At 39.3% G+C, this 14893-nt stretch overlaps 1 protein-coding gene across 2 annotated transcripts in view; it reads right to left on the bottom strand.

Annotated features, from left to right (window-relative positions):
• Positions 1-7796: 7796 nt before the first annotated feature.
• LGR4 (leucine rich repeat containing G protein-coupled receptor 4) overlaps positions 7797-14893 on the bottom strand; it is a 123236-nt gene continuing 116139 nt past the window's right edge. Inside the window, exons 17-18 of one of the 2 annotated variants that reach the window (XM_048853995.2) lie at positions 13746-13820; positions 7797-10586 (exon numbers count right to left, since the gene is read on the bottom strand). In XM_048853995.2, the coding sequence (XP_048709952.1) occupies positions 9310-10586; positions 13746-13820 (1352 nt within the window). In that variant the 3' untranslated portion in view covers positions 7797-9309. Of the gene's footprint in view, positions 10587-13745; positions 13827-14893 lie in introns of both variants that reach the window. The other variant, XM_048853993.2, reaches the window with a different exon arrangement.

Raw genomic sequence — 14893 nt, 5'->3', positions numbered from 1 at the left:
CCCCTGGGGCATTCCGCTTGATACCAGCTGCCAATCACTACCCGTTGAGCCCGACAATCTAGTCAGCTTTCTAGCCACCTTATTGTCCATTCTTCCAATCCATACTTTTTTAACTTGCTGGTAAGAATACTGTGGGAGACCATATCAAAAGGTTTGCTAAAGTCAAGATATATCACATCCATTGCTTTCCCCATATCCACAGAGCCAGTTATCTCATCATAGAAGGCAATCAGGTTGGTCAGGCATGACTTGACCTTGGTGAATCCATGTTGACTGTTCCCGATCACCTTGCTCTCCTCCAAGTGCTTCAAAATGGATTCCTTGAGGACCTGCTCCATGATCTTGCTGGGGACTGAAATGAGGCTGACCGGTCTATAGTTCCCCGGGTTCTCTTTCTTCCCTTTTTAAAATATGGGCACTACATTTGCCTTTTTCCAATCGTCCGGGACCTCCCGCAACTGCCACGAATTTTCAGAGATAATGGCCAATGGCTCTACAATCACATCAGCCAACTCCCTCAACACCCTTGGATGCACTAGATCTGGACCCATGGACTTGTGCACGTCCAGCTTTTCTAAATAGTCCTTAACCTTTCCCTAACCTGTTCTTTCACCACTGAGGGCTGCTCACCTCCTCCCCATAATGTGTTGTCCAGTGCAGCAGTCTGGGAGCTGACCTTGTCTGTGAAGACCCAGGCAAAAAAAGCATTGAGTACTTCAGCTTTTTCTACATCCTCTGTCACTATGTTGCCTCATCAATTCTGTAAGGGTCCCACACTTTCCCTGACCACCTTGTTGCTAACATACCTGTAGAAACCCTTCTTGTTACTCTTCACATCCCTTGCTTGCTTCAACTCCAACTGTGCCTTGGCCTTCCTGATTGGACCCCTGCATGCTCTAGCAATATTTTTATACTCCTCCCTAGTCATCTGTTCAAATTTTCACTTCTCGTAAGCTTCCTTTTTGAGTTTAAGCTCACTGAAGATTTCACTATTAAGCCAAGCTGGTCGCCTGCCATATTTGCTATTCTTTCTGCACTTTCATATTCTCTGTGTGTATATAAAGTCTGCTGCAGTTTCCACGGTATACATCTGATGAAGTGAGCTGTACCTCACGAAAGCTCATGCTCAAATAAATTGGTTAGTCTCTAAGGTGCCACAAGTACTCCTTTTCTTTCTGCACTTTGGAATGGTTTGTTCCTGTGCCCTCAGTAAGTCTTCTTTAAAATACAGCCAGCTCTCCTGGACTCCTTGCCCCCTCATATTAGCTTTCCAAGGGATCCTGCCCATCAGTTCCCTAAGGGAGTCTAAGTCTGCTTTTCTTTAATCCAGGGTCCGTATTTTGCTACTCTCCTTTCTTCCTTTTGTGAGGAATCTGAACTCAACCATCTCATGGTCACTGCTGCCTAGATTGCCACCCACTTCTATTTCCCATACCACTTCTTCCCTGTTTGTAAGCAACAGGTCAAGAGGAGCATAGTCCGTAGTCGGTTGCTCCAGCACTTGCACCAGGAAGTTGTCCACAACTCTCTTCAAAAACTTCCTGGATTGTCTGTGCATTGCTGTATTGCTCTCCCCGCAGATGTCAGGGTGATTGAAATCCCCCATTAGTACCAGGGTCTGTGATCTGGAAACTTCAGTTGTCCGAAGAAAGCCTTGTCTACCTCATCCTTCTGATCCAGTGGTCTATAGCACACGCCCACCACAACATCAACCTTGTAGCTCTCACCTCTAAACTTAACCCAAAGACTCTCAACAGGCTTTTCTCCAGTTTCAAACTGGCGCTCTGAGCAATCATACTGCTCTTTTACATACAATGCAACACCTTCACCTTTCCTCCCGTACCTGCCCTTCCTGAACAGTTTATACCCAGCCATGACAGCGCTCCAGTCATGTGAACTGCCCCACCAAGCTTCTGTTATTCCAATCACTTTATAGTTCCTTGACTGTGCCAGGACTTCCAATTCTTCCTGCTTGTTTCCCAGGCTTCTTGCATTCATGTTCATACACCTAAGATAACTAGCCAATTGCCCTACTTTCTCAGTATGAATGAGGAGGCTTCCCGTCTTGTACCCTCCTCTTTGTCCTTGTGTTTCCTCCCGGTATCCCACTCCCCACTTACCTCTGGGTTTAGGTCACCATCTAATGGTTCCTTCTGGCCTGCAGTTCTATGAAATGTATGAAATCATCATTGAAATGTAGCTGTAATGATAATTTAAGGCCTGGTCTTCATCTAAAACTCATGTCCAACCTAGGTACGTCACTTGGGTGTGTGAAAAATTCACACCCTGGGAAAGAGACAGATAGGTCGACCCAAGTCCCAGTACAGACACTGCTAGAATTCTTCTGTTGACCTAGCTACTGCCTGCCGAGGGCATAGTTTAATTACAGTGATGGAAAAACCCTTCTCTGTGCTGTATCAAGTATCTACACTCAGGCACTACAGCGCTGTTGCATCTGTGATGTAGACATACCCTAAATCCCTGTTCCAGGAGGCATTCACTAAGGAGACATCTCTTTTGGTGATTTGATTATGCTATGTCTTTCTGTTGACTAGTGGGCTTTGGCTCAAACCCTCTAAGATCAGGCTACTTATTAGTTACATATCTTTTCTATTGCTTATTTTTTAAAACTATTTACAAATTTTTAATTACAACTACTCAAAGTTACCCATAGAAAAACTGAAAAAGTCCTTATTAGATACTAGAAAATATATGCTACTAAATAATCGTACACAAAATAACAATTAAGAAAAAAACCCTCCTATAAATAAGGGAAGAAAGGGGGAAAAAAGGCGACTAAAATATTTATGAACAACAGCATTTATTACCATGTTGACATTTGGAATGATAATAAAGATATTTAGATTGTTATAAAAAATAAACCCTTTCATTATATTCTTATTCTCTTAATAGCATAAAAATTTAAAAATAGGGTAAGTAGGCATTAATCTCATTCCTAGAAGATCATGATGATTTACACACAGCAGAAGTAGTCAATTTAGACTAAAAATTTCTTTCGGCGGAGTTTCAGATGTATTAATCCTTATTTAAATGTGCAATTTTGCAGATGAAAAAAACATGTTCTCTGTATACCACTTCAAGGCTCAGACGTTATAGCATTCATATTTTCTTTCTGTGGATCTGTCTGATGTGAAGAATCTAGAAATATAAAGACTTCCCAATTCACCAAAATCTTGTTTCTGAATTCTCATGCAAGTTAACAAAAATGGAGGGAAAGATATCATCATAGTTCATCATATTTCACCAGAAGCAGCATCAAATTAAAATAATGTAGACAACTTATTCGTAACTGTATCTAATAAAAGGAAACATTAAATTAATATTTTATATTTTTTTCATAGATTCTCAATACCAGGAAGTATGTCTAAATCTTGAAAATCTTCTTTTAATACCACATCTAAAAATTTTAGATTCTATATATTCCATTTTTTTGACTGTCCATATATTTTGGTATAAAATTATGCTGTCTAATCTGTTCATTTTCACCACCCTCAGACAAATCCACAGATTTAGTATTTGGTCTTTAAATCTTCAGAGTTTCCAGCAAAGGGAGGAATAGCAGTCCTTTGAGCTAGGGAGAAAGCCACTTGGCCTCATACTCATTACCCCAGCAGACCAGGCTCTGATGGGCCCACTCTGCAAGTGTCTACCTTTGTGAAGATGTATTGGCTGCTTTTAGTTCTTTTGGGTCATATTTTTTCAGAGGCTGTGGAGTTTTGGGGACCTTAATTATAGCGTGTTTTAGCATCTCCTCATATCTGGTATATTTAAAACTTCTTTCCACTGCAATGGGAGTAGCCAAAAGATGGGGACAATTTCTTTCTTCTGTGGGAAAATTCTGAAGGAATCTGTATGGATTATTCAGAGTGAAATCCATGGCAAGACTCCCATTGACTTCAGTGGGTCAGGATTTCACCCCGAGGGTACCTCTACACTGCAGTAAAAAAAATCCATGGCACCAAGTCTAAGAGCCCAGGTCAATTGACTTGTACTGGGTTGTGGGGCTAAAAATTGCAGTGTAGACATTCAGGCTTAGGCTGGATCCTGGCTCTGAGAGCCACCCCCCTTGTGGGCTCCAGCCTGAGCCTCAATGTCTATGCTGAAATTTTTAGCTGCACAGTCTAAGTCCAAGTTGGCTGACCCCCAGTTGTCGCCATGCCCCAGGTCTTTTATTACAATGTAGATGTACCCTCAGTCTATATGCTCATGCTAAATTAGTCTCATTGTTTTTAGCATTATTTACAGGTCACTATCAATCAGTCAACCTTGTGGACCTTTTTTCCCTTTGCAACAAGTCTTCACTTGAATGATCATCTAATTGGAGTAAAAACTCCAATTAACAATACGATTCCTTTTTTTAGAACTGATCATATGGTTAGATTGAGCATTTCAGAAGAAAATGCAGGTAGTGCCTTGTGGCTTTGCAACCCAATGACACACCATATTTTGATATAGTAGAACTCTGCTTATCTACCTAGAAACAAGATAGTCTACTCTATCCCCAACTCAAAAGAAAGATTTTATAGTAAATGCAGCAGTATACTTCATTTACAAAATCTATTACCTCTCATTTCATATTATAAAATACCTTTAATACATTAAAACAAACTCGTCCATATCTAAGTTGTTATGGTATGTGAATGCCTCTACAATTTACAAAAAACAATATGATGCAATATCTTCTCTTTTCAATTTTTTTCATTTACTCAATTAATTGTATAAAATTCAGTCATTAGCAACAGGTGTCCCAGTCTTTAGTGGAAATTAATAAGATTCTACCGTGTATAACAGTGACTAAAAAAACCTCCAGCCAAAAAAGAAATCGAAACTTGGAATCTAGCAGTAAGAGATCAAAAGCACCTAGATAATTAACAATATATAATTATATTGAGAGTATGATATTTGAGATATGGATAAGCTTCTGAAGAAAACTAGACATGTTTTGATTAATTAAAAAGTACTAGCCTGCAAATTAGAACAGAAGGCTGGTAAAAAACTGTTCAATAAAAGTCAAAAGAAAGTGAGAGAAGTTAGACATAAAAGGATTTGTGTGCAATTTTGAAAAACCTATTTATAATTACAAAATTGAACACAGGAGATTCAGCTGGAACGGTGCAGCTTGAACTGAAAACTTAAGGGATGTAATTGACAACTTGAGACTTTTATGTAGAAAAATGTACATCACTTAAACTGCAAAAATGGCCCTACATCAGATTAAGAAAACAACATTTGTACATGATAGATTTAATTCTGCAGGTTAAACTAGTGTTTGAGTTTAATTTTTTTTAAAAGCAGAATACAAAACCCCATTTTTGTCTTTGATCTATGTTAATATTTTAAATGTTCTTATAAAAGCATGGGCTTGCAGACGTTACTTGTGTAAAACTTCCATTGAAGGAATAACTGCATGAAGTCTGCAGGAATGGACTCCCAATTACAGATTTTAAACTCCAGGGGATCACTCAGGCACAACAGCAAACTGCCGAAATATTTGAAGTAGCTGATTTCAGTAAGCATCCAAAATGGGAATGCCTATTTTTTGTGCCTTATAATACATTTCTTTTTAAAACAAATAAAATTAACTAAAAAGTGAACATAAAAGGTTATTTCTAAGTGGAGACCTTATTACACAAAAGGTTTAGCAGTTTCTGTCTTCAGTATCCTATGACAATCTAAACAAAGGTACCCCCCACCAGCAGGAGACAAGAAAAATAGCCAAAGTTCTCGTAGTGTCACTACACCTATAGAATGTGATGGATAGATGACCCGGCTCAATTGTTTTCCTGCATCTCGCATATTGGGTAAGTTCTTTCTGACAGGCTAGGTTCCATTTTCTTTGTGGGACTTCTCTCCAGCGCTTGTATTTGGCAGGATTTAGAAAAAAGCTCATCCTTATCCTTGCTGTGTGGATGGTTTTAAGTCTGTCCTAAAGTAACGGGAAGGGTTAGAAAATCAGGTGATCTGTTTGTTCTGTTTCCTGCAGAAACCAAGAAGAGTTTAATTTCGTACGATTTCAATTACTTTAAGTTCAAAACTGCAGTCAGGAAACTATTGTTATCAGAAGAAAAGAGGTTCAGCCTTCAGTGAACATTAATTCTGTAAATAAAGTTTTACTTGACTGAAAAAAGGTTACGCGCTAAAACTATGTAAGACACCTCTGTGTCCTTATTATATTCACCTCTTCATATCATTATGGGGGATAGGGGAGCCACAAGATGACACTTTTGAAGGGTGGATGCTGACAGCTGTATGCTTTGTTGGTGATTTTTCCTGTACCTACCCTGTGGTTGTTCTAGCATTGAGGATTACTACTTCAACTAACTTGTGAGGCATAGGACATTGTTGGCAGACCTTTCCTAGCATTTAACTGGATTTCTCCAAGTTCTCCTGTGCAAGCCCATACCTGCCACCTTTATCTTGTGTTGGTGGAGTTGGGCCCCAGCTCAGTTTTGCAGCCCTCTTTCTCAAGGGAGTGGCTTCAGGGGACTATTGCTTGTATTTCCCACCCACCCCCCCTTCTACCTGATGGTAGAAAGAACCTAATTCATGTTGGCTAGCTTTGGAAGAAACTGGGAGGAATACAATTAACAAGCATCCATTAAGTCACAGTCACAATTAACAAGCACATTACAAACCAATATTTTCCAGGGTTGAAAATGGAAATCTTAACGTATCAACTGAACAGTATCTGACAATTTTACTAACACTATAAAGAAAGCTATCAATATTTAATAAAGACTGATTTTTTAAAATAAAAAACACTTTGTTGCTCTATACCCTATTTCAGAGGTTCTCAAACTGGGTGTCTGGAACCCTCAGGGGGTCGCGAGGTTATTACATGGGGGGTCGAGAGCTGTCAGCCTCCATCCCAAACCCCGCTTTGTCTCCAGCATTTATCATGGTGTTAAATTTATAAAAAAGTGTTTTTAATGTATAAGGGGGGGTCGCACTCAGAGGCTTGTTATGTGAAAGGGGTCACTGGTACAAAAATTTGAGAACCACTGCCCTATTGGAAGCTTGATAGTTTTTCCTTCCCTACTGACTGTATTTTTCCATTTTCCTCTTTTCAAATAGAGCTGAAAGTAGCTACATATACATCAAACAGTTATTTAACTGCTGCTACATTGCCAACAGAAGGAATGTTAAACAGATTGTGCATCTCTCACATAATAGTGGTTCAAAAAAAGTGCATCTTGGCAATGAAATGATGGGTTTTAAAAAAACAAATATTTAGCATCTGGATGACCTTCCAAGTCATACTAAAAATGTACAGGTACCTTTGGGCTTAAATTCTGTACTTCACAATGAGGAGTGCTTTGTAAACATCCAGAGAAGTGTTTGGCTTTTTTAACTTACTGCAAGTCTACAGCATTAAGTTTAGTTCATAAATTCACATTTAAACCGGCAACTCTGTTGTTCTGTTGGCACATCTCTTTCCAAAACTCCCACCATATGTAATGCACTGTATCTGACACCGTATTTATGAGCATAATTTCCCATGCTGATTTTGTGCATCTGGAACATTTCCAAGATCTTAAGCATTTTTGAAGAAGTGTCATTTCTAGAAATATCCATGTACACTTTATCTGCTTTTACTGAGACACTCCATGCCAACTTAAGATGAAATATTTATGAGTATAACTATAAGAAAGCTAAAACTCTGGGACGGTTTACTTCTCTATGCTTTTGTTTGTTTTTACTTGATTAGTTTGGCTTACAAAAATTACAGCATACAGTAAATGAAACCCTCCCAATATTTTGTACAAACTACATGATTTGATATACAAGGATTCTGTTTTATTACAGTGACAATGTACAACCATGTCTATTTACAATGCAAAAAAGTATATAAACCACAATTACTGGCAGCCACTATAGTTTAGGAGGTAGCTTTAATTAACAAAATGAACTGAAGCCATATTTCCCATCATGTGTTCTATCAAATAATTTACAATACAAAGATAAAAATTCATTATATGCACAGTATGTACAGTTTAATTCTCAAAACAGCAATCTAGCTTAAATCTTAACAAGAACATTTCCAGAGTAACTGGTACGGCAGTGGATTTGCTATTGATTCAGCATATTGTTCAAGAAACTTCTATAATTACTTTGATCATGCATTCATAACTTCATGTTGATCAAACTTCAAACTAAGTACAGATAAAAGGATAATTGATGGTAATTAAGCGATACATGGGCTTAGATGCTTAAGAAAAAATTTAAATTACCGGTAATTTACCAATTCACATGAAAATTAGTCCGTCTCACCACACTGTACTTTACTCGGAGAAAAATAATTGGCAGAGATGAAGAAGTTTCTATATTGAAAACTGCTTTTCATTGCCACCCCTTCTGGTAAAGTCTCAAGATGATCAGAGACATCATTGTGTGTATAAGCACTGTTGCAAACAGTGAATAGGGCTGGAAAATATTTTAGCTTCCCTCTCTCTCTCTCTTTCTAAATAAGCATGCTAACCTCACACACAGACAGCACTGATGATATACACTGTCTAGCCCATGGAAATTCCTTCTGGTAGTATGATCTTACATAATACTGAAGAATGGTACTATGGTTTTCACCTGAAGCAGTGTGTCTCCACTGAAAACCATGTTCAGTTCTACCGACAACTGTTAATATTCTTATTTCATACAGTCTGCAGATCTTGACGGATGACAAAAGATTTTTTTAAATAAAAATAGTTATCTTATTAAGATCAAATCTTAGTTTGAAATATAAAAAACAAAAACGTTATACCTATATTGCTCTCACAGTTCTGTATGGGAGACTTAGTCCCTTCTTTTGGCCCTGCAGTAAGTCATCCTGAGATTAATGCTGAAAATACTATACAAAGCTAGCAACAATTTTTTCTTAATTATAGAAAATCACATTTAAAAATTATTTCTTAATATTAACAGCTGTCCCTTATATTGTGCTTAACCAGAAAAATTGACAGAACTTGCCTCACACAACAGTAGAAGCAAAATACAATGGGAGTTCAACATGGAAACAGACCTTTAGCACATAAAAACTGTATAAAAGAAACCACTATTGCTTGGAAAGAATAAAAATATTGGTTACAAGTTTTAGTTTACCAATTATTTACAGTTGGCAACTTTCCCCCCCCCTCAAATGTATGGCTCAAGAAATTTACTGCCCACTTCCCTTCTTTACAAGTGACACCACACAATGATTACAAAAGTGCTTCCTGGTTGAAAGGTCAGAACAGGTATGGTCTATGAAACATTGTACTTCTTCCTTATGAGAACAGCTTACAGCAAAGCCTCTCAGTCTTTAATTCTTGGTATATTGTAGGCATAACGAACCAAAGGGAATCCTCTGCTTTGATAGAAACATGCGCGACCACAGGCCTGCACTTGGTCTGAACTGTCCGACACAAAAGAGTCGTCCTCATCCGCATAATCAGAATGGGCAGACTGCGTGCCACAGTCTGACCAATACCCATCTGGCCGTTGGCAAGGCACCACTGCCAGTGTAGGACAACTGTGTGATTTTATTAAGTGTTTGCATGGTACAGGTTTGGATAAAAGAAGTGATTCACAACATTCACACATGGTAAGGTTACCCTGCAAATGTGAATACATGCCACAGTCATAGTAGAAATCCTGTGTCACACAGCCACCTTGTGTATTGACAGCAATTGCCACTGCTCCATTTTTTTTGGTGATACGCCGTCTGAGTAATTTCCAGTCTTCCTTGAACATTGGGTTGAAAAAAACGTACAGGACTGGATTCAGACAAGCAGGTAATGGGAAAAATATTAGAGTAACAGACTTCATTATTTCAGGGCTGATAGAGATTGCAGTTATCAGTGGTGCAAATGAGAAAAATGCAACAGGACAGAAAAAGATGCAGTTGGTGAAGATTAGCCAAGCGACATGCTTAATCATGCTGGATTGTGTGTTTTCTGAGAGGTCCTCTTTTTCCAAGTTGCAGTAAAGTTTAGTATAAATAATAGCCATTAGCAAAAACGCTAATGAGTTTAGGAGCACTAAAGTTACTGTAAACCCTAGTGAAGGTGTTTCTCCAGTGGGGAAGGGCAAGCAGAGGGGTGAGGCTGAATACTCCCCTTTATGGAAAAGTGGTAAGCATCCAGCTACCATAGCACACAGGAAAGCAAAAATTGCAGCAATTTGGAATTGTTTTACGTGATTGCTTTTCCCATTTTTAATTATCTCTTTTGCAGAGAAGCTTCGTTCAACAGCTGCCAACATCAGGAAAAAAATGGCACTCTCTGATGAAAAGATTGCAAGAAACCCAGCAACTTTACAACCACGGCCAGTCTCCCACCATATGCCAAATTCAGCAAATCTTCCCCAAGAGATCGCATCCAGGAAAGTTAATATACCGGTATAGATGCCCATAAATAAATTAGAGACAGAAATCAGGCCTATAAACAGTTTGGAGGAAGACAATGGAGTACAAGATGCAAATATCGTTAACATGACAAGCAGGTTGAAGAACAAGGCAACCAAAAAAATAAACCAGACAGTAAGTCGAATCATCCAACTTCCCAGTAAATATTCACAGGGCTTAAAAGCACCTAGAAGAAACACAACAAAAAGGACACGGGAATAAGAAAAATAAAATAGCATTGAAAATCTTGCATAATTAAGCACTATTACAAGCACAGAACTCATTATTTCTAGAATAACAGCACTCATCTGAAATCCTAAATAGGTCAGTTGAAAGTAAACTGTGCTGCTGAAGCTATTTACAAATTAATTAAGCCTAAAGAGATAATTACTAGGAAGAATGGTCATTCAGGAATAGTTTGTGTAAACAAAATAATTAATTAAACCCTAATTGTCTTTCTGCTACTCAACAGAGCTTTTATTAAGGTCACCTACATAACTTTTATTTTTACCTCCATACTTTTTATAAACACATTGGTACAAAGAAATAGAAACACTTTACTGTTCAAATTAATCCTGAAAAATTTGCCCCACTCCTTTTTTTAAAAAAAAACCAAAAACCAAGTTCCCAAAATATGCGGTTCACAAACAGTCCCTTTGGAGTAGCTCTGGGTTATTTTAAGTTGTCAGTGTTTCTTCTTTAAAAAAAAAAAAGTTACAAGGAAACACTTTTCTAAAAAGCCTGCAAACTCAATTTATTTACTTAAACAGGGGCAGGATTTCACCACAAGTTTTCTGTTCTCAGCCCTGCCAGTAACACACTGTGTTACCTTGGGGAAGTCACAGAAGAAAATTATACTCTACATTTTTTGCCATGGAGATGAAGAAATGAGAGATAAATCAACTTAAACCATAAATCTGTCACAAGAAAGGGATTGATCTTAAGCAGCACCATTGCTCCCACACTCCCTTAAATCCCCTCCAGATGAACTCCTATAGGAGATCACATGGATGTCATGAAGGTTATTTAATGAATCTATCTAGTGCATTTTGAAAGTCAATGATAGATGTGCACGCTCTCTCTCTCTCTCTATTTATTTACCTATATATCTACATATGCAAAGTAATACTCTTGAGAGTCCTCAAAAACGTTGTGATAGGCCTTGGCCCTTGCTGTGTCCCAAGCACTGAAAGCTATACTAAACGTCGTAAGTGGCAATCCCTCTTGCATATGAGGAATCTCAGACGGCCCCAGCTCTATGCCACGTGCCAGTGGCCATTGGGTGCAGTGACTCTTTTAGGGCAAGGGGGAGCCTGGGCAGAAGGTGCTACCATCTTGAGCTGGTGAAAAGCTGCTGGAGGCTGATCCAGCCAGCACAAGATAACCCCAATTTAGAGCGTCAAGGGCCACAAATGGCCCCAGGACCACACAGTAGATACAGTCTACTCCAAACTCTGAGTGAAAGAGTTATTGTGGAAAAGCATCAAAAGGTCAGTGCTAAAATCCCTCAAGGTCTTAACTGCCTTTTTGAACTCTGTTTCAGAACCCAGTAGAATTTAATCTTGCCTCTAGTTTATAGCCAAGACAAATGTTCTTCTGCATTAAGGAAAATCAGTTTACATAATGGTACAGTTGGATCATTAGATAATAGACCAACCAAAACAGATGACAAATTTAACTTTCTTGCAGGCATACCCAAGTAGTAGATTCCTCACTGAATAATTATTTTCAAACCATATTTTTTTCATATCACATGAACATACTAATGTTAATCAGAATACTACTTTAAAGCAAAAACTGCATACTATTTAGGAAAATAAAAAGGGAACAAACAGTGTTTACGGAAAGGGAATTCAATATTTCCAAAACCAAATTGCAAATCACTTTCTAACAGCTGTAGGATATGCTAGCGGCTATCTCTACCACTTAGACAGAAAAAATCCCCTTCAGCCTTCAACCACCTTCATCCGCTGCCTTCTCTGCCACCTCATGCTTCTCATTCCCCCAGGAAAAGTCTTCCTTTTCCCAGTCTCAGTGCAAGCACATGGGTAATGTGGGGAGGGACGTGTTGTTGATGCTTCTTATTGCTGGCTCCATTAGTTAAGTGACTGGCAATCTATTCTCTGCAGCTAGGCAAAGTGAGGAGTGGACCTGGCGTATGAACAGTGATTCTGAATTTACACAGAGGGCAGGTGTCCTTGAGATCAGAGCAACATCTTGAACTGGGAAGAGATTATGAGCTGGGGGGGCTGGAGGTATGCAGTAAGCTTAAAAAACAAGTAGCTGTGCTTAGCTCCTTAAAGAGCCAAAGCATCACCAGCATGTGCAAAATGAGAGAGCTAAAGGCTGTAAAGCTTTTACCAGAGCACATGAATTAGAATTCCTTTGAGCAACCTAATAATCTAAAAGCAAACAAGCAGAAAGCAGCACAGGTTAAATTCATTCCTAATGTAACTGATGAGTTCAGTGCAGCTACACCAATGATGAATTTTTCCCTATAATCATAAACTGCTTTTCCTGTGACCCAGGAAATCTCTCTAACACTCCACATATGAAAACAGAAGCTGGCACAAAAGGCAAAAGCCAGTCTGGTGAATCCGAATAATGGATTCAAAATATTGCCATGAGAGGAAGAGATAAAATAGGTGTAGGCCCCTCTCCATCTTGTGGCAATTGCCTTGACAGTACGCCTCTGTGCAGGGAAGCAGGGGGATGGGAGGGGAACGCAAAGTTGGCAGGTACATGGCAGGAGCCATATTAGCTGGCTGGAACAATGTGCAATGGTTCTTAGCAGGTCTGCAGTGGGCAGGGGCTTACTCGGTAGTATGTCTGAACCTGGCAAGGACCTGGCCAGGGTGACCTGGCAAGGAAGGAGTAGCAGCTATGGAGAAGGAAGATAGGTGGGCAGGAAGAGTAGCAATGGAAGCTGTCTGTGGTGTTTCTTTGTAATATAAGAGAATTTCAGCAACTCCACAAACCCTGTAATCTTTTATAGTTGGAGCAGTTCGGATGCACTACTAATGTGGAGAGTTGGTCCAAAGCATTAAAGGACAATAAATACTCTCAACTCTAAATATAAAGGTTAAGACTCTGTGTGCACTGAGCTTGGGAACCGCACATGGACTTTTCCCAACATGGCTCTCTACTACAGTGCTAAATTGGGCCAAATCCTGTGGTATTTACTTACCCAAAGATACCACTGACATCAGTGGGAGTTTCACCCAAGCACTGCAGGACTGTGTACACACAGGGACCATGACGCATTACAGACATAATTCAATAGACAGCAAAAGCACAATAAAAGGCTAGAAGTTCAGAGTATAACTAAAGTGGTTGTTTTAATTACCTGTTGTGGGTGTACAATGAATAATTGTCTGACCCAGTTCTTCATTCTCATCAGTGTTTGGAACATCTGCATCTGCTGTAGCTGAGTAAAAGCAGGAATTTTAGTCCTGAAGTAGCATGAGTTTGATTTTTTCTAATATTTTTAACCAGATACTACTTTTTTTTAAACCACCCAATTGAGCATGAAAGTATTTTTAAATCATAAAGCAATTAACTCCTTTCTCTGGGGATTATATATGCTCAATGCTATTTTAATTATCTATCTATCTATATTCCACTCCCCGCCCTCCAAACACTCAGACTATTTAGATTCTATTTTGTTCTGAGGGACTTGAGGAACTCTGCGAAAATCCCCAAGACAAATCCCATGGATGCTAGGAGTTCAAGAAAGGAAGGGAAGGAGCAGGCCACTTACTCCCTTCCTCCTGTTGTTGCTCCACCCCTACAGTAATCCCATTACATCTTGTTTCTCCCCTCTTTTATCCCCTTCCCTGTACAGTACTACTGGGCCCCTAAGATGAATGCTATGTGGGAGAAAGAGTTGGGAGATGCACTCCCACCAGCAATCCCTCTCCTCTCTTTCCCCTCCACATTCAGCACTCCCTACTACAACCTACAGGCAAGGGTTCTTGCCAGCAATCCTTAGTGCCCACAATGACTTGTGGGATCTGGCTGGCTCCTGGAAAAGAAATACAGATGGACTTTGGGTCCCAGGAGTAAGAAAGGTTAAAAACTACTGCTTTAAGCCAAGGCAGCCCCAGCCTCCATATTGAGAGGAGAACGTGGAAACCTGAAACTAGGGATTGAAAGCTCACAGTTAAGACCCTGTCTCTAAAGGGAGATGGAGATGCTAAGACCAGCGGAATATTTCTTAGAGAGAGCTCTGAGGAGCAAGTGAATGGCAAGATAACTGACCCTGCCAATTTAGAACAATGGAAGAAGAAACATTTATTTTCTAACTGAAACAGGGAAAAGCCTATGTTATCCAACAAGAACATCCCACCTGTTTGGAAATAGGAATTGGATCATATAGAACCAACTATTTTGTAGCGGGTTCTCATATAATAAAAAGTTTTTAAATGAGTTTCTACATCTGTTTGTTGGAGAACATAATTATCTCCCTGGTCGGGCCTAACTTACGCAATGCAG

The sequence above is a fragment of the Caretta caretta genome, chromosome 6, assembly GCF_965140235.1.
Source record: "Caretta caretta isolate rCarCar2 chromosome 6, rCarCar1.hap1, whole genome shotgun sequence".
In the NCBI taxonomy this organism is placed as follows: domain Eukaryota; kingdom Metazoa; phylum Chordata; order Testudines; family Cheloniidae; genus Caretta; species Caretta caretta.
This window is presented reverse-complemented; position numbering and strand designations above follow the sequence as displayed.